Source organism: Epinephelus fuscoguttatus, linkage group LG17 (assembly GCF_011397635.1).
Source record: "Epinephelus fuscoguttatus linkage group LG17, E.fuscoguttatus.final_Chr_v1".
NCBI classification, from domain to species: domain Eukaryota; kingdom Metazoa; phylum Chordata; class Actinopteri; order Perciformes; family Serranidae; genus Epinephelus; species Epinephelus fuscoguttatus.
The window spans coordinates 10,650,482-10,669,947 of NC_064768.1; the positions used below are offsets into that span (position 1 = coordinate 10,650,482).

At 40.6% G+C, this 19,466-nt stretch overlaps 1 protein-coding gene across 1 annotated transcript in view; it reads right to left on the bottom strand.

Annotated features, from left to right (window-relative positions):
• The window catches only part of grin2da (glutamate receptor, ionotropic, N-methyl D-aspartate 2D, a), a 264,862-nt gene that overhangs the window by 88,151 nt on the left and 157,245 nt on the right, over positions 1–19,466 (bottom strand). The window contains exon 11 of the mRNA XM_049602881.1: positions 17,002–17,155. Coding sequence (XP_049458838.1) covers positions 17,002–17,155 — 154 coding nt within the window. The remainder of the gene's footprint in view (positions 1–17,001; positions 17,156–19,466) is intronic.

The following is a 19,466-nucleotide window of genomic DNA, read 5'->3' on the forward strand; positions in this document are numbered from 1 at the left end:
GATAAATCGCAAATTCATTGAAGTACGCCAGACCAGAGATGCAAGCCTACTCAGTTGAGTGGGCGGGGTCTATGGTCTGGAACCAGGCTAGGTAGAAAGTGCCACTATTCTCCATTATAGTCATTCCCTTGCTATAAAAATGGTGGTATAGCAGAAACTCTTAGCAGAAACCACAAATGCAAGTATGAACCTGAAAATGAGCACAACAGGTCCCCTTCAATGTCGTTAGAAACACCAGTGCTTTTCTGCTATGACAAGTCAACATGTCTGCTGTGAAAAAGGCCTATGCCCTGGGGCTGGAGACTTTTTTGATTAGTTATTTGTAAAAGGCGAAATTCATTTGTAAACTGATGACATCTGAACTCACTAGGTTTACATAATCCTTGAAGAATAGTGGTTCGGTCGTAGAGTTTTGCTGCTCTTTTGTTTTTAAAGGCTTTTATCTCTGAATGGCTACTGCAGCTGACCATCCTTTCCAACACACACACACACACACACACACACACACACACACACACACACACACACACACACACACTCTCTCTCTCTCTCTCTCTCTCTCCCTTTATTTCTCCTCACTCCTCACTTCAATTTTCACGTCTCTCTTTACTGGTTTCCCTGACAGTTTAAGTGTTATCATCCAAGCTTAGACATTGTGTCCTGCCTCACTCTCCAAGACTGTCTGGGTCTCTGTGTCTCTCTGTCTGTACATCTCATCTTTTACCGAGTGCGTAACGGTGTAAGAGGATTTAGTAAGCTAGAATTATCACAACTACTCTAATAAATAGATATGTATAATGTTTCAATATAACTGCTCTATTAAAGAACAGTGCGTTTCTAATGGTGAATGGGAAACCTCAGAGTGGATTTTAACCCATGTCAGGGCCATAAAAGGTATTCAGAAAATGATTCTTCCAGTATTTCAAAATTAGAATTAGTTTTATTCCGCCTAAATGAGTGAAGAAAGGATTAAACTTGTTTAAATCATACTATAAGTGAAATGAAGCAAGGCTGGAGGGTGAAAGTGTGATGATGAAATGGTACTTTTTTACTAAGCAGTGTATCATAAGGGCTTTTTCTATACTGCAACCTCTATGTTGGATGTGGGAAAAAAATCATTTTGTTAACAAGTGTCTTGACTGCAGAACAGAACCAGACAGAATCATCAAACAACTGTCCAGTGGCAAAAAAAAATACAATGTCACAGAATATCAAAGGGAGCCCAAAGACAAAGTCTTAAATATTTTAACAGCCATAGAAAATGTTTCCAGCTCCCAAAACGGACTGCTTCCAAGAGCTTGACAGAAGAGTATGTGACTGAAAATTGAAATGAAGGAACACATGGTATCAGAGCTGCTATTCAGACTATTATTCACCATTTAGTGATTGATTCTTATGAAAATGTGAGCATCATGGCGTGTATCCATTGATTGTAACTGCCTTGTTGGCTGCTCTTCTTACTATGTTGCAGTCTTTTTTCTCTCACTTCTTTCCTCTTGTCTCTTCTCTCTTCCTCTCCTCTCTAACCAGCTCTAGTCAGACTGCCAGGAGGTTGATTGTTTCTCTCACCTCTGACCTCTCCTCACATCTTGCTGTTCTCTCTTACCTCTTTCTGGCCTTGTTTACCTTTGTCGTTTTTCCCCCCCCTTTCTAAAAACCCAACCATTCACACACATACACACATACATGGGGATCCACCCACACACTCACACTCACACACACACACACACACACACACACACACACACAACCATGCAAAGCTACAGTATAGAGTCACTGTCAGCCCTGTTGCCTGGAGGTCTTAAGATAAAATGGCCTTGGGTGCTCTGCTCCTCCGTCCAACCATGACGTGTTTCAGATTGTCTCCTAAATCTCCTCTGACAGATGGATAGATGTACAGCTGTGTAAGTATGAAATAGATCCCTTACGGGGTGGGAGGCAAAGATCAGGTCTATGAAGGGGGAATAGAAGTCTACTCCTGACTCATACTGACACCTGCTAAATGTAGAAATTTAAAGTAATGGTTTGACATTTTAAGAAATATGCTAATTTGCTTTCTTGCAGAGAATTAGATGACAAAATTGATACCACTCTCATATCCATTGTGAAGTTACAGCCAGCAGCCGGTTACCTTAAAACCACAACTTAATGTTTATGCACTTTGGTATTTGCACAGATTCAACAAGCATTTTTGTTACATTTCCAAAGAGCCACTCTAGCTGTTTCCCCCTGTTTCCTGGTCTTTATGCTAAGCTAAGCGCTAACTCCTGGCATCAGCTCTTATCAGAGAATATGTGTATTTTGAAAAATGTGAAGCTGCATCAGTAAAGTCATACTTATTGGATTTCATACAACAAAACATTTAGTTTTTACTTCAGTTGCCTTGAAAGTAAATATTTTATTGCATGTATTTTTATATATTCATACATCATTAATATGCAATGATCAGGTAAGTGGAATCATTTTAATTTGAAATAAAATCTAGGATGCATAATTTAGGGAGTCTGTTGGTAGAATTTGAATAAAATATTCATTATTTTTTTGTATAATCAACTGAAACTGTGAATAATAATGTTTTCCTTAGTGCAGAATGAGCTCTTCATATCACTGCCATGGTATACAGCAGCCCAAAATGGACATACCAAACACTGCTCAAGTGAGGGCCTTTTGTAGTTATACGTTGAAGTGAATTCCAAAGTTAGCTAAAGTTAAGACGAAAGTATTATCTGAGAGGATGTTAGTTAGCTAGTTTGCCAAATTACTTCACCAACTAATATGTATGAAGAATACTATGATGTATTAGAATGTATTGTAGATTAACTTATGTAATGATGTCATGGTACAAAGCACGATGGGATAACTAATGGTTACTTGCAATGCAAGGCAGGGGCTCAGCAGGTTAATCATTACTTTAGCTATGGTTAGCCAGCTAGGAATGGATCTATTGGTTGCTTTGTGATGTTAGCTGATAATTTGTAAACAGAGGGCTAGTTAGTATCTTGGAGTCAGTGGTTCAAATTAAACACTCCCAGTTCATCACATATTGCCGTTTGGTCAGCAGACTTTCATGTCTACATATTTTGCGCCAGGTATCGTGGATGTGTCTGTTGTTTACATTCTGGGACAATTTATGCCTGCTACATGCAGTGTGTCTTTCAAAAATACATTTCCATCTTCACAGGAAATGTACAGTTTCTCCTTGTTGGATGCGTACAGACTTTCTCAAACTTAACTTACAACATCATTACACCACCTCATATTTACTTTAATTTTGTTGTGCAACAAAAGCACATGGTTAGGATTAGAAAAACATGTGGTTTGACTCTACATTCATACTGCTGCAAAAAGATGCCTTTTCACACGTCTGATAAGGACCGATGGGGGTATTTGAAGACTTCAGAATGAGACCAGGTTTGAAATACAAGAACATCAGAGAAACTGCGGTGGTTCCAAAAAGAGGAGCACCTACAGCAGTGTGGAATAAACTGTGGCATCCTGAATGTTTTATGAACAGCCCTGGATTTCTCAGACTCTTTTGGCGAGTTACGGTGAGTTGCCTTCCCTGTGGAAGGAACTCATTCAGTGGCTCCTCTGGCAGCAGCACAGCATCTCTCCCTCTCCCCTTTTGCCATGCACACACATTGGAGTTGATGTCGTCAAGTGATTCTGTCATAAACTTTCGGTAATGTAAACCTTTGTGACGCTCGTGGCTCAACAAAAAATACATATATACAGTACAGGCCAAAAGTTTGGACACACCTTCTCATTCAATGCGTTTTCTTTATTTTCATGACTATTTACATTGTAGATTCTCACTGAAGGCATCAAAACTATGAATGAACACATGTGGAGTTATGTACTTAACAAAAAAGGTGAAATAACTGAAAACATGTTTTATATTCTAGTTTCTTCAAAATAGCCACCCTTTGCTCTGATTACTGCTTTGCACACTCTTGGCATTCTCTCCATGAGCTTCAAGAGGTAGTCACCTGAAATGGTTTTCCAACAGTCTTGAAGGAGTTCCCAGAAGTGTTTAGCACTTGTTGGCCCCTTTGCCTTCACTCTGCGGTCCAGCTCACCCCAAACCATCTCGACTGGGTTCAGGTCCGGTGACTGTGGAGGCCAGGTCATCTGCCGCAGCACTCCATCACTCTCCTTCTTGGTCAAATAGCCCTTACACAGCCTGGAGGTGTGTTTGGGGTCACTGTCCTGTTGAAAAATAAATGATCGTCCAACTAAACGCAAACCGGATGGGATGGCATGTCGCTGCAGGATGCTGTGGTAGCCATGCTGGTTCAGTGTGCCTTCAATTTTGAATAAATCCCCAACAGTGTCACCAGCAAAACACCTCACACCATCACACCTCCTCCTCCATGCTTCACAGTGGGAACCAGGCATGTGGAATCCATCCGTTCACCTTTTCTGCGTCTCACAAAGACACGGCGGTTGGAACCAAAGATCTCAAATTTGGACTCATCAGACCAAAGCACAGATTTCCACTGGTCTAATGTCCATTCCTTGTGTTTCTTGGCCCAAACAAATCTCTTCTTCTTGTTGCCTCTCCTTAGCAGTGGTTTCCTAGCAGCTATTTGACCATGAAGGCCTGATTCGCGCAGTCTCTTCTTAACAGTTGTTCTAGAGATGGGTCTGCTGCTAGAACTCTGTGTGGCATTCATCTGGTCTCTGATCTGAGCTGCTGTTAACTTGCGATTTCTGAGGCTGGTGACTCGGATGAACTTATCCTCAGAAGCAGAGGTGACTCTTGGTCTTCCTTTCCTGGGTCGGTCCTCATGTGTGCCAGTTTCGTTGTAGTGCTTGATGGTTTTTGCGACTCCACTTGGGGACACATTTAAAGTTTTTGCAATTTTCCGGACTGACTGATCTTCATTTCTTAAAGTAATGATGGCCACTCGTTTTTCTTTAGTTAGCTGATTGGTTCTTGCCATAATATGAATTTTAACAGTTGTCCAATAGGGCTGTCGGCTGTGTATTAACCTGACTTCTGCACAACACAACTGATGGTCCCAACCCCATTGATAAAGCAAGAAATTCCACTAATTAACCCTGATAAGGCACACCTGTGAAGTGGAAACCATTTCAGGTGACTACCTCTTGAAGCTCATGGAGAGAATGCCAAGAGTGTGCAAAGCAGTAATCAGAGCAAAGGGTGGCTATTTTGAAGAAACTAGAATATAAAACATGTTTTCAGTTATTTCACCTTTTTTTGTTAAGTACATAACTCCACATGTGTTCATTCATAGTTTTGATGCCTTCAGTGAGAATCTACAATGTAAATAGTCATGAAAATAAAGAAAACGCATTGAATGAGAAGGTGTGTCCAAACTTTTGGCCTGTACTGTATGAATGTGCAATAGTTATTGTAGCATAACAGCCTGTCACAGGTTACAGCGTGATGATTAGAGGAGAGATGGCAGAGCATAAAAGTCCAGGTGGGAAAAAAAAACAACTCAAAAGGGAACCACCTGTTGATATATATATTGACCCCAGGGTGCATTTTTGTATTTGGTAGCTGTTTAAATGTGTAATTTCATTCATTCATTCATCCTCTTGAGGGTCGCGGGGGGGCTGGAGCCTATCCCAGCTACATCGGGCGAGAGGCAGGGTACACCCTGGACAGGTCGCCAGACTATCGCAGGGCTGACACATAGAGACAAACAACCATTCACGCTCACATTCACACCTACGGACAATTTAGAGTCACCAATTAACCTAGTCCCCAATCTGCATGTCTTTGGACTGTGGGAGGAAGCCGGAGTGCCCGGAGAGAACCCACGCTGACACGGGGAGAACATGCAAACTCCGCACAGAAGGGCTCCCACGCCCGGGATCGAACCGGCAACCCTCTTGCTGTGAGGCGAGAGTGCTAACCACCACACCACCGTGCCGCCCAATGTGTAATTTGTGGTAGATTTTATTTTGTTGAACTGTTAATATTGTATACAGAATCTGAATCTCTCTGAGTTACTGTTGTTGTTTACAAACTAAAGAAACAAGAGATTATTTTTGTTTAGTTTTTACTTTATATTTGAAGGCAAACTGTTCGGTGGGCATGTAAAAAACGACATCACTTATTTTGTTGCAATTCTGTGTTCTTAAATTAATAATACATTTTTTTTTACTAATTTCTTATATCGTCAAGTATATCGTTATCGCAAAAATACACAGTTCAATTCAAAGCCACTAGTGTCTTTAATGACAAAGATTTCCTATATAGATATATACAGAACCTTTAAATGAACGGATTCTAAAGTAAGTGTATTTTCAAGAAAAGATGCTCAGAGCAGGTTTGTTGTATGTATGTTTGTTGAATAAGCATTTAGTTTAAACAGTAGCAGAATGTGCATTGTAGTGTACTCACACAAGCAGGTTTACAGCACAGATGGAGGGTTTAAGAAGTAGCCGCATGAGACATTGCTCTATGCTAACGAGTCATTTTACTATGGGTTATCATCTTATCTGGCCCGCACACACACACACACACAGACACACACAGAGAAAGAGAGAGAGGACAGCATGTCATCCAGTCGCTGCTCAGATTAAAACATCTGAGAACGTCTGAAAATATCTGAAGCGGCTCTATCGCTCGTTCTATCAAAGCCACTCAACCTCGCCCTCACTCTTTTGTGTTTGGTTTATATTGGTACATGACAACACTCTCTCTCGCTCTCTCTTTCATATTCTTTATCCTTCCCTCTCTTGCTTTGTTTTAATTTCTCTCTGCCTCCAGCTCTCTCTTTCTCTCATCTCTTCATCTCTTCATGCTTGGAAATGTCTGGAATTAGTTTAAGAAGATTTGTAAATTAAGAGGTCTTATCTAACCCTAAAAAAAAAAAAAAATCACTATGGGAGCTCGCTTGGATACCGACAATATCAAATCAAAAGTCCAGATTGGCAGCTTTGCTTTGAGGTGCAAAGCTATGAGTGTGAACCTTTTCAAGTGGGAGACAAAAGCATGTCAGAAGTGAAGGCCTGCTAAATAATTGAGCATCATTTACAACACACTGTTCAGGGTTGTGCAAGTTATCAGGGCTGTTGGTGCACACTACTCCTCCTTTCAAAGGTCTACATCTTCAGATCAAAGGAAGAAAATCTAATCTGTAACATTTCAACACTGCTATTGATAAGGTCTGTTCCATTTTTAGGTCCATTTTGGAGGCAAGTGTTAACAAGTAGTGTTTGTATGTATACCAATGACTTTCAAAAAAGATGGAGAGCATGGCCAACACGTTCTCATCCCTAGTCGTCACATGTCGCCACTTTGTTTGTGGCCTTTCACGCTCCTGCATCTGCTGTTGACATTCTGGGACGCTGCTACCAATGCTGGAACATCAACAAAAGCATGTTATTAGGATTCGAAAAAACGTCATGGTTTGGCGCTAAGTTCCTATGAGAGGCAAACACTGGGCTCCAGGGTGAGGACGCATCCAACTTTTTGGACTCACCTCTCCCGACCAACCTCTGGAGACTTTCCAGCTCCTAACACTATGCCGTTGCTGGCAGCTTTTCAACCTGTCACCTTCCAGCACAAATCATAGTGCAATGACAGGTGTCGTCCGCTCGACTAGCGGTGTATCATAACACCATGAATGGTCCTCTCTGGCTGTGTTACCAATTAATGTTGCCCACTGGCGTATCATACTGCCATGAAAACTGGCTTTTGGTGTCAGGGTTCTCATACAGAACTCACTGACAAAGTGGCAGTATTTGATGTCTCCGGAATGAGAGCGGGCTGGCATGACAGATAGACGGAATCACCGTGACATCATGCTAACAACAACAATCATTTCCGGGTAGACAACTGGCAATTGATTTCAATCATGGAGAGATGTGAAATTAGCAAACTTGTTTATTTCTGTTGTCACTTTCAGACGGAACTCTAACATTTAAGGATATATAGTTAAATATGGTGGTCCGACATATCTGACATTTCTGCTGTTCACATTTTATGTACTGTGTAGTTTTACTAGCATCTCATGGGGGACATGGGGTGAAAAGTTCATGTTCGAGCTGTAATTATCTGTTTGAAATGTCGGCTGCAGTCTCTATCGGTGCATCAGACAATTTGATGTAGTTTGCCTTGTGATCCAACAGAGGGTGCTCTAAGAATTCTTTATCATGTTGACCTACTGCATGCCCTACTGACCTATCACTAAACAAAGCTAATGTTAATGTGTTGTTTTGCTACGAAAATGGAGGACAATAGCGAGCAAAGCCGTCCTGAGCAGACAATCATGACACCAAAACATCTGAGAAGCAGCGTGTGGAAGTATTTTGGGTTCTACACCGCAGACGGCAAAGTCACGCACAAAGACAAGGCTGTTTGTCGACTTTGTAAAAAGCAGCTATCTTACTCTTCGGAAACAACAAATCTGCAGGCTCACCTGCTAGCTTATCACCCAACTGAGGCAGCGGAGGCAGGGTTGCCAGGTCCGCTTATTAGCTGCGACTTTGGGCTTGTTTCTAAAGTGGAGTTGCTTATTTGGGCTTGCTCTCTAAATGTCGCCTTTTTCTCTATACAGTGTGTAATGTAATAAGTATGTAATAAGTCATTTAAATGTATGATAGTATGTCGAACTGCAGGATGTTTCGAATTTATTCAAACAAATTACGGGTCATTTTAAATTCATTCGACCTTGATTTTTTGAAAAAGTGACAGCCCTAGTGGCTACATTTCCTGTTCTTTTCTGTGCAGACCCTGGCTCGAATATATATATATATATATATATATATATATATATATGCAAGATGGCGGCGGTGGTGGGAGCTGCTGGTGGAGGCTCTGCTTGCCCTCGCACAAAACCTGCAATCTACAAAACGGATAATGGGAAGGTGATAGTGGAAGATGAACTGTTAAACTTTATTGTGGTTAAAATGAAGACACTAAGCCATGATGAAATTGTTTTGTTGACAACAAACAACTTTTGTTTGATGTATGCCCGAATACCACGCTACGCTGTGTCGCACACAAAGGCCCACAGAAGGACATAAATAATATCAAGGCCTGTCTGAAGGTCCTAAATGAGTATGGTGAAAATATTCCGCGGTTTGTTTCACATTACTTGGATGAACTGCCACCTGTTGGGTTTGGTAATATGGACGCCTCGGCGCTGCTTAGCCGAGTGGAGCAGCTGAACCAAGAAGTCTCTGGTCTGAGGAGGGCATTGGAAACACAGACAGAAGTGAGTGAGAACTTGGGGGCAATTGTTGCGGCCATGGATTGCCGAGTGACAGCGGTGGAGACCCACCGCACGTCGGACTACGACCCTGGGACTACCGGCACCACACGAGAGGGGATGCGGGGGCTAACAGGCCCTGTTCGTCAACAACGTCTCCCGCTGGGAAGTCTCGTCTCCTGGGACTGGACACCGGGATCGCCGGCACCTCACGCGGGGGGGTGAAGGGGTCTGGTGGGCTCCGTTCAACAACAGGAGCTCCTGGATGCAGCAGTAACATCGCCACGATCACAACTACAGTCCTCACAGCGGAGCGTTGTTGTGAAAGAAAGTCGCAAAAAGTCGGGGTCCCTTAAAGCAACTGTGCCACCGAAACCCCACAATAAGCAAGCTCACTTGAAACGTGAGCAGAGGAATGTGGGGATAATTGGAACCAGTACTGAGAGCAACATTGGAGTGGTGAAAACAAAACTGGTGAATGTGTTTGCCACAAGGTTTGAAACTGAATTGCCATGGTACACCTGCAGCTCCACACGAGAGCCAGTAGCTGCTATGATATGAATTAACCTCTCTATGAACATCTGCGTCGTGTCTTACAATACGCGTGGGCTGCGTGTTGGCCACAGTGAAACTGATAAATCACGCCGTGTCGTTGTGGACAAATTGATGGAGAGATGTGACATTTTGTGTGTCTAGGAGACGTTCCTGGCTAAACAAGACCTGGAAGGACTAAATTCTATTCATAGGGACTTTCATGGGGCGGGTGAATCAACAACTGACCTAAGTGCTAAAGTCGTCCAGGGGAGGATACCAGGGGGAGTAGCCACGATGTGGAATAAAAAATATGACCAGTTGGTTAATGTTATAAGATTGGGAGTTGTGTTGTAATGATAAGAAGCTAATCATGTTGAATGTCTATATGCCATATGAGTGCATACAAAATGAGGATGAGTACCTCAGTAGATTGGCATTTATTATGTCTTTTATTCAGGACAATCCTTCTACCTGCATCTATGTTGTTGGTGACATGAATGCTGATGTAACTGATGCCAACTCTTTATTTGGTAATCATTTAATTCAGTTTTGTTCAGACAGTGGATTGATTTTATCTAGTAAGGTACTATTGCTAAATGATAGCTAGCTATACCTATATCAGCGAGGCCTGGCACTCTACTTCCTGGCTAGACCACTGCCTTTGTACAGTGGATGCCCATGACTCCATCGATATGATGAAAACTGATTATGATTTGGCTACCACGGATCATATACCCTATTCTCATGGTTTTGAACACAGGCAATTTACCAGTGTTGTTGCCTGTGGATAATGGCATTGGTGTAGGGAAAATAGATTGGTCAAAATTGTCTAAGAAAGATCTTAATAAATATGTCAGTCATTCTGATGCTTTGCTGGGTAATATTAAGGTCCCAGAAGATGCCTTATTGTGTCGGAATATGAACTGTAAGAATGTTCAACACTGTAAGGAATCATGTTCCCTGTATGAAGCTATTGTGGAGTCTCTCGGTATCTCGAGCAGGCCGCTATATAAACACAGGACGAAAGTGTGCAATGCTAAGCCAGGTTGGAAGGATCATGTAGAAGGGCTCCATGCAGAGGCCCGAAATGCTTTTAAAAAGTGGGCTGAGTCAGGAAAAAGCAGGCATGGGCCTTTGTTTAAAGATAAAAATGCACTAATGCTAGATTTAAATATGCACTTCGCTATATTAAAAGAAATGAAAATACTATGAGGTCAGATTCACTGGCAAGGAAGCTGCAAAAAAATAATGTTAATGACTTCTGGAAAGAAGTAAAAACAATTAATGACTGCAAAACATCTCTTCCATCTAATATAGATGGTGTGAGTGGTCCTGATGAAATTTCACAGTTATGGCAGAAACAGTATTATGAACTGTTAAACTGTATAAAAATGCATCTGTTTGTAGTGGATAATAATAGAGTTTAATGAAGATGTTATTGTTACTTCTGCTGAAGTCCATGGAGCAATATTGAAGTTAAGAGATAATAAGGCCTGTGGTCTGGGTAATATTACAGCTGAACATATTAAACTTGCCAGTAAGAAACTTGCCAGTAAGAAACACTCCATGAACACTCCATGAACAATTTTTTGTTCATGGAGTGTTACCTGATTCTATGCTTTTTGTTGTGCTACTACCAGTTATCAAAGATAAAGTGGGGAAACTGAACAGCTCAGATAATTACAGGCCAATAGCTCTGGCCAGTGTCATGTCCAAAGTGCTGGAGACAGTTCTACTGTGTAGACTGGAGAGGTACGTCCTGTCTACTGACAACCAATTTGGTTTTAAACAAAACCATGGCACTGATTAATGTATTTTTGCACTAAAGGAAATTTTAGATAAATATAATAGGCAAATTCTACAATGTTCACGTGCTTCATTGATGCTTCTAAAGCATTTGATCGTGTAAATCGTGAGAAATTATTTTTAAAATTGTCTAAAAGTGGGGTCCCTGGTTTTTTAATTAGAATCTTGGTTTATTGGTACTCGCATCAGACAATGAGAGTGCGATGGGGGAATGTAACATCTGTTCCCTTCCATGTGACCAATGGTGTTCGCCAGGGTGGAATTTTGTCTCCTTTTCTTTTTAATATGTATATGAATGATTTGTGATGCATGTGGTACAGGTTGTAGGGTTGGTGACTCACTAATTAATCACCTTATGTACGCAGATGATTTGGTCATCTTTAGCCCATATAGTGCTGGTCTCCAACAGCTTTTGAGAATATGCACACAATATGGTGCTGATTTTGATATAAAATACAATGCTAACAAGAGTAAGATCATGATTGTCAGAAGTAGAGAAGACAGACAGTCAACCTTCCCTGACTTCTGTCTGTCTGGCACTGCACTCAGTGTGTGCAGTGAGATTACATATTTGGGCCATATTATCGCAAATGACCTGTCTGACGACAAGGATCTCAAGGCAACTGAATCAAACGCAACTGGACTTGGTTTTGTCTTAGAAGACGTTTCACCTCTTATCCAAGAGGCTCCATCAGTTCATGCTTGTCTGACTAGGCTGGTGTGGTGTGGAAGCACCCAGGACAGCATTAATGAAAGGACAGCATTGTTCATCCTTGCCCAGGAGGTTTAACAACTTAACCTCTAAAAACAATGGTCGTTCACAAATGGCCTCATGTGACTCTAACGACTCCAGTGACAACAGCTGCAGCAGGAGTTTCAACGACTGTCGTTGACACACCATTGGAGCACTAACGAAACAGTGACATCACTGGCCTTGTGAAGACCTCCCCAGAGGTTAAATACCTGGGTGCTTCCACACCAGTTTGTCAGACTAGTTCCAGCCTAGTCAGACAAGCATGAACTGATGAAGCCTCTTGGATAAGAGGTGAAACGTCTTCTAAGACAAAACCAAGTCCAGTTGCGTTCGATTCAATTGCCTTGAGATAACTATGACCTGGATGAATGAGAATATCCACAGCCACGACAAGGATATCTATAGGCAGTGTCAGAAGCTGTATGCCCAAGCGAACATGCTGTGTCGTAAGCTCAGCATGTGCTCTGTATCTGTGAAGATCTCACTCTTTAGAGCGTATTGTACACCTTTGTATACTGCCTACCTGTAGTGTCGATATAAAGAAGGCAGCATTAGAAAACTCACAGTGGCTTATAATGACAGCATGAGGCTGCTGCTGAGAGCTTCAAGAAGCTCAAGTGCAAGCCATATGTTTGTTAGTGTTGGGGTACCTATCTGCTCTGCTGTTTTACGTAACCTGATGTATGGATTTATGTGTAGAGCATCTGAGTCAGAAAATGACTCAATTGCTGTTTTGCCTAACCCTGTACGTAGTTCTGTCAGATTTTCTTCCAGACTGTGGAATCATTGGCAAACATGTCTGTATGTTAGACACTGAACATTGTGGAAGGCTTTGTATTTTGTGTATCTTGTGTGTTATTTTTCTTTCTTTCTTTCTGTTTTTTTTTTTTACTGTGTTTCTTTTTAATTGTGATATGGATCCCACTGGGTCTGAAATAAAGAATGAATTGAATATATATATATATATATATATATATATATATATATATATATATCTTTTTTGTGCAGTAGGAAGAACTGGCGATGTGTTGTCCCTCTTTATATACAGTCTTTGGTACATATTCTAGTCTCCCCAGAAACATGAAACACATTTGCATCTTTATTACACGTGAAAAATCCCTTTACATGCAAAGATGTCACAAATTCTGAAGTAAAATTGTAGAGACCGATTTCTAAAATCACACTTGCAGAAAATAGACTGGAATGCAAAAGAGGAATAAGACAAGCTTCTTGTTGAGCAAGGGATCAACTTCTTTTAAACCTGGGAAACTCGCTGCCTTTTTCACGGAGACCCTGTTTCACACTCGCTCAATTACACACATTCACACCTGAAAGCTGCTCATTAACACAGTCTGATCTGTTAGCCACTGAGCAGCTCCACTGGAGCCATTAAGTGCCTTGCTCACGTGCACTCACAGGTGATAATAGGGGGGAGGCAAGTGTCGGTCTATGATCAAACTGGCAACCTTTCAGGCACAAGCTTCTATCCTGTAAGCTGGGCACACACTGGAGTCTCTTTTTTAATCTGCCTGTTTGCAAAGCCAGAACCTGCGACTATATTGTACACACTTTTGTTCAGTGATCATTTTTAATAGCATGTATTCAAACAAGATGGCTCCAACCCCAACATTATTAACTAGGAAGAGAGAAAGGCAACCTTGCTTTGTGTAAGTCTACTACAAACACAAATTGAGACAAAAATGAAAACTATGTAATCACAGATGGCTAGAAGATACAAACAATATGGGCTGTCTGTTCTACAGGGACATTCGATTTTATATCACAGCTCAGTCTCAGAGGAAATAGGACTGTGGAACCACTCAAAATAAAGACGATCAAAATTTCTCACATGCTAAAATCCAATCCATTGTCTGTGAGCTAGATAGCTGGTAGTTGCCTCGTCAAATTGCATGTCAAGAGACAACCAATGTGGCTGAAATGTGGTCCAATTCTAAAATAATAAAACCTGGGTTCAAACCAGTCTTAATGCATATGGCGTCTGCCCAGCTTTAGAAAATGGAAAATGTGGGATAATCAGTAACTCCTTCAAAGTACTTCATAGATTAATAATTGCACTGGTCTGGAAAAAAACACATCATGAAGAACCTGTTCATTATTACTGAATTTAATAAGAGATGAAGTCTGGCTTGTAGGTTTAGCTAACACCCCCAATTCCCCTTAAACAGGACTTATTAAGATAATTTTCAGGTTCATATTAGTATTTTGGGTAATAATGATTACATGCTTTGATTTTCAAAAAAAACGTTATTTTCCTTCAACTGTCTGTGCTGGAACAGCTGTATCCACCCTCTGTCTGAAACGCTTGTCTCTTCAAGCCCCCGTCCTATAGCTGGGAAATGACTTTAATGGAGAAAGGCAGAACTTTCTATTTTGAAAAATCATCAATAAAAGCTTCTAAACACAACTGGACATATTCTGTCAGGAATATGGTCTGAAATCAGAAAGAAATTAACAACTTTAGCAGCCAAGATTACAAGTTTCCCTCAGGTTGGTATAGTGTAGTGTATGTGCAGTGGGGATGACTGTAAAGTAGTAAGGCAGCACTTACTGTCAAAATCACTAATAAAATCTTCTAAAGCAAAATCTTCAAAACCGTCAGCAGTTATTTGATCTAAAATTAAAAACATAAGTAACCAAGATTACATGTTTCACTGACGTTAGCATGCAACTACGTGTAGCAGTGTATCTGCAGACTATAGCTGGACTTTCTACCTTGAAAAATCACCAAAAAAAAGCATCTAAACATAATTAGACATGTCCCGGCAGAAGTATGATGTTAAATCGGGGAGAAATAGACAACATCAACAACTGAGATTCTATTTTATTCCAGATATTAGCATGTAGCTACATGTAGTGATGGCCAAATGAAGCCTCATGAAGGATTTTCTTCATTGTATGATCCCACTAGATGGCGCTTTTTCTTCAACAAAAAGTTGAAAGCACACTGAATTGCCATTCTTTGAGTCTCTAGCACCATCTAGTGGGCTCATAAAATAAAGAAAATGCATCATGAGGCTTCATTTGACGATCACTAGCTACATGCAGTGTAAGTGCATCTTGGAAATAGTTTTAACATAGTATAGCAGCTCTTTCCACTGTAAACAACCAGATGTGTTCCAGCAGATATTGGATCTAAAGTCAGGGAGAAATTAAGAGCATCAGCAACCAACAACACGTTTCCCTGAGGTGATCGTGTAGCTAAATGTCGCAGTGTATTTGCAGCAGGGAAAATGGCTGTAACAGAGTATGGCGGCACTTTCTTCAGTGAAAAATCACCAATAAAACCTTTTAAACACACTTGGATATGTTCCAGTGGGATACAAAATCAGGGAGAAATTGACAATAAGGGCATCCATAATTATGTGCTTCCCTGATGTAAACATGTAGTGTAGTGTAATGTAAACACATGCAGTAACACGCCTGGAGCCGATGACCACATAAATAAATCCCTCACAATCTGGCATAAGCTTGTTTTGAAAGTTGAATATACTTATGCAAAAAAGGAAATAATGAAAAGCATAATTGGGCTCCTTTAAAGAGGATAATTTATTAATAACCGTAACTATTCTGTCTGAACTGAACTGTAGTCATGAATGACCTCCTCATTAAGACTTTAACCTTTACAGGCTTTGGTTCAATAGAATTTTTAAGTTCTACAAATTTAGACAAAACCCTGAGGTACTGTACTATCTAAGAGCCCTGCAACTCTTTTTATGTTTGGTAACGACAAGACTTTTCCAGATACTGTAGGTTGTGAATGCTTTTTCAAGGCCTCTGTGTTGGTGTGTTTGAAGAAACCTTTGGTTCCTGTGAACACTTGGGCAGTAAAGTGGATTGAGAAGGATTTTCCACACCAGCGGTAAAATAACAGCAGGTCAATACTTTGGAATCTCTCTATTCTTCAACATTATCCCTCAGTAATACACAGCCACTACGCTACATCTCTGTGGGATTTGGTTGACTCAGCAAGCATTTATGTTTTGCCTTCCTGCTTCAGAATGTATATTTTCAGTAAAACTGCGTCCACTTTGACAATATGTGTGAGATATTCCATTTAAGTTTTGACTATATGCCAAAAACTACGTAAGAGAATAAGATCGCAACAGTGACAAAAATAAAACTGTGAAATTCCCCTCTGATTTGATTCAGAAACACAAACACAGTAAGTAGGACACAGAGAGCGCGCAACATGATGTAAATTAACTACTGTAGCTGGGACATCCCAGTAGAGTTTGACATCTGAAATAAATACACCTCATATTATGTGTACCATGATTTTAATCAAGTTTTATATTTGAGTGTATGTTCTTGATGCTTTATATTGGACCTATTTATTTGGACTTTATTGACATAGATTGGCACCTACTGATGTGCGTCTGTAGGCTGCAAGCAAAATGTCATGTTTAGCCTCTGCTGAGCTCCTCTCTCTCAGGAATCAAGCTGTTATACAAATAAACTTACTTGAACTGACTTGACTTTATGTTCCTACTATTTGTAGAGATACACAATGGGTCTTGATATAATTACGCTTGGTTTTCTTTAATCTTCTACTTCCTAATTTTTGTCATACTGTTCAGACACATGTAGGTAAATCAATTGAAAACGTATTCTTAACACCTCATCCTGGATTTATTTTTAAGGCTGCGATTAAAGCAATTTTATCCCTGTGCAAGTGAATGCAACTCAACTCACCAAGGAAGGCAGAAGGTGACACGGTTCCATTGCTGCGAGAAACCATGACGCTGATGCCAGTCTCCACGAATGGAACGGAAAACTCCACAACCTCTGATCTCTCTTCGTTAATGGTGAGAGAACCGATGGCCATGTCAGCTCTGCTGGACACCACCTGGAAAACAGGTCGCCTGGAGTTAGAATGTGTTTGTGTGAGTCGAAAAACCTTAAAAAAGTCTGAATAAAAAACAATGAAAAGTATATACCAAACAAGAATAAGCTGTTTACTGAAATCAGATCTCATGAGTTCAAATCTCTGCTATTGTCCTGCATCAACTTTGTGTCTTCTCTCTTTTCTCTGTCTATATTCTTTTTATTTAATTGTTGGACAACATCTTAACATTCGTGACATTGAGAAGTGTTGCCTTAAGATGGTGCTGTGCATAGGAGCACGTGGTGCAGTCTTTGAAAAGAAGAATCCAAAGCGCTCTTCCTCAGTGAAAAAGCTTCACAGGCTTTGTTGATGAACTGGATGTAAATTGGAGTGTTTTCTTTTGTCTCAGCGTGCGACATGAAACTGAGCCGTGTTTCTCCTCAGAGCTCTGCGGACAGCTGTAAATGAGGCTCAGGTGGTCAGTAGGTGGGGAAGTGAGGGGATTCACAGCTCTGTCGTGTTTCACGTGGCAGGAAACAGAGGTTACTTGACTGCAGCCGGGGGACTTTGGAGGCTAGACGAGTTGGCTACTGAACAGAAGTTCATTAGTCTCAGTCCTGGCCTGGCCCCAAAACTCTACAAAAACAAAAGACTCTGTGGTTCCTAACCAGACACCACTGAGACGCCTCTTAGCAGGTTCTCAGAGTCACAATCCTTAAAGTCCTCTGGCTATGTCTCTGTTGACACCTTGTGTTCAGCGCTCATTGTTATCACCTGTCAATCAGAGAGCAGTGGCAGTGTGGCAGTGTCTTCTTCTTTGGATTTTTCTGTTGAAGGATTTTGAGATTTTTTAGGGTAATAATAATTTCTTTTTTCAGCCAGAAGGCTGTTGCTGATCTTGCTGGAGAACCACAATGAAACCAGTAAAGCTACTCCAGTTAGCTCAGATATGTCTCTAACATCAAAGTAGTGATGGCAGAGCACAGAGAGCCAAAAAGGTGTAGAAATTCTTAGTTAGCTGAGATTATACACATAAAAATCAGGGTTCAATATCATTTTTTTATTTTATTATTATTTATTATTATTTACCTTTACTTGCTCCTATTGAAATAGTTTGATATATTAGTGGTAATGAAATAACAACAAAGACTAAGGTGAACTGGGAGTTGTCAGCAGCCCTCCCTGCCAGGCAAGCGTGATCCTGACGGCTCTTGTTATAGTACTTAAGTACATTTTCTTGAAACCTGATGTACCTTTTAAAAACAACCCTTTTTTATCAGCCTTGTTCTCAAACATGTTGCAAACTGTGCAATGCATTGTTGGAGTTTCACCCACATCCTCTAAAGCCCAGTTCAGACCAAAGATTCACGACCAGACAAAACCATTTTAGAACGTTGCAGGGAAAGGTTGCAGAGGTGTGAATTGGTCCTACTCAGCACGACTGGTGCTGGAGGGTAGGTCCTCCTGCTGTCTGCTGTATGTGCACTGGTTATAGTATTGTGGTGCTTATCTTGAACTCAGTCCATCTGGAGCTCAGGTTGTTTTGTTTATGTTTATGTTGTTCAGGTATCTCACTATTACAATTCTTCATATTTTACGAATCTACAAAGTTTATTCAGGTGGAAAGTAAGCCAGAAAAGCTGGAAATCAAAACAAAAGTACAAAGAGTTGTTGCTATGAGCATGATATACAGTCTGCTCTAGTTGCATTAGTGTAAACCAAGCAGCAACATCCAGGGCTGAAAAATGAAACAAACATGGAAGTGCCAAAAATTGCAATTCTTTGAATGGCCACATGAGGTTGGCGAGTCAATCCCCATAGACCCTCATGTTAAAATGTCAACTTTACTGCAGAAATTAACATTTTTACAGCCTGGTACAAAAAACTTTTTTGTCTCTATAGTTAATTTTCCTTGTCGTCGTTGGAAAGTTTGTTTATTCATGGGATAAAGCCCTTGAGTTGTCACAACTCGTTTTCGAGGGGGTCCCACACACATAATTTAAACAATACAACACAACTCAGCACAACACAACAGAATAAGAGACAATACAATAAAATATAATACTGACAGACAGTGCAGTGGAAAATAATATAACAAGAGAGGACAAACAAACAAAAGTCATTCAAACAAGTTGCAATCACAGTTTGGACAGATGTTCAATAAAATATGGTGACAAATTCAATGAAAGCATGAACAAGTTGTTTCCATATGGGAAGACAGAGCTTGTTTAAAACAACTTAGGGGTGAAGAATATCTAATACCCACAGGTAAGTGATTCCAATCATTTGGAGCTTTAAATATAAATGCTTTTCTACCGATTGATTTACTAGT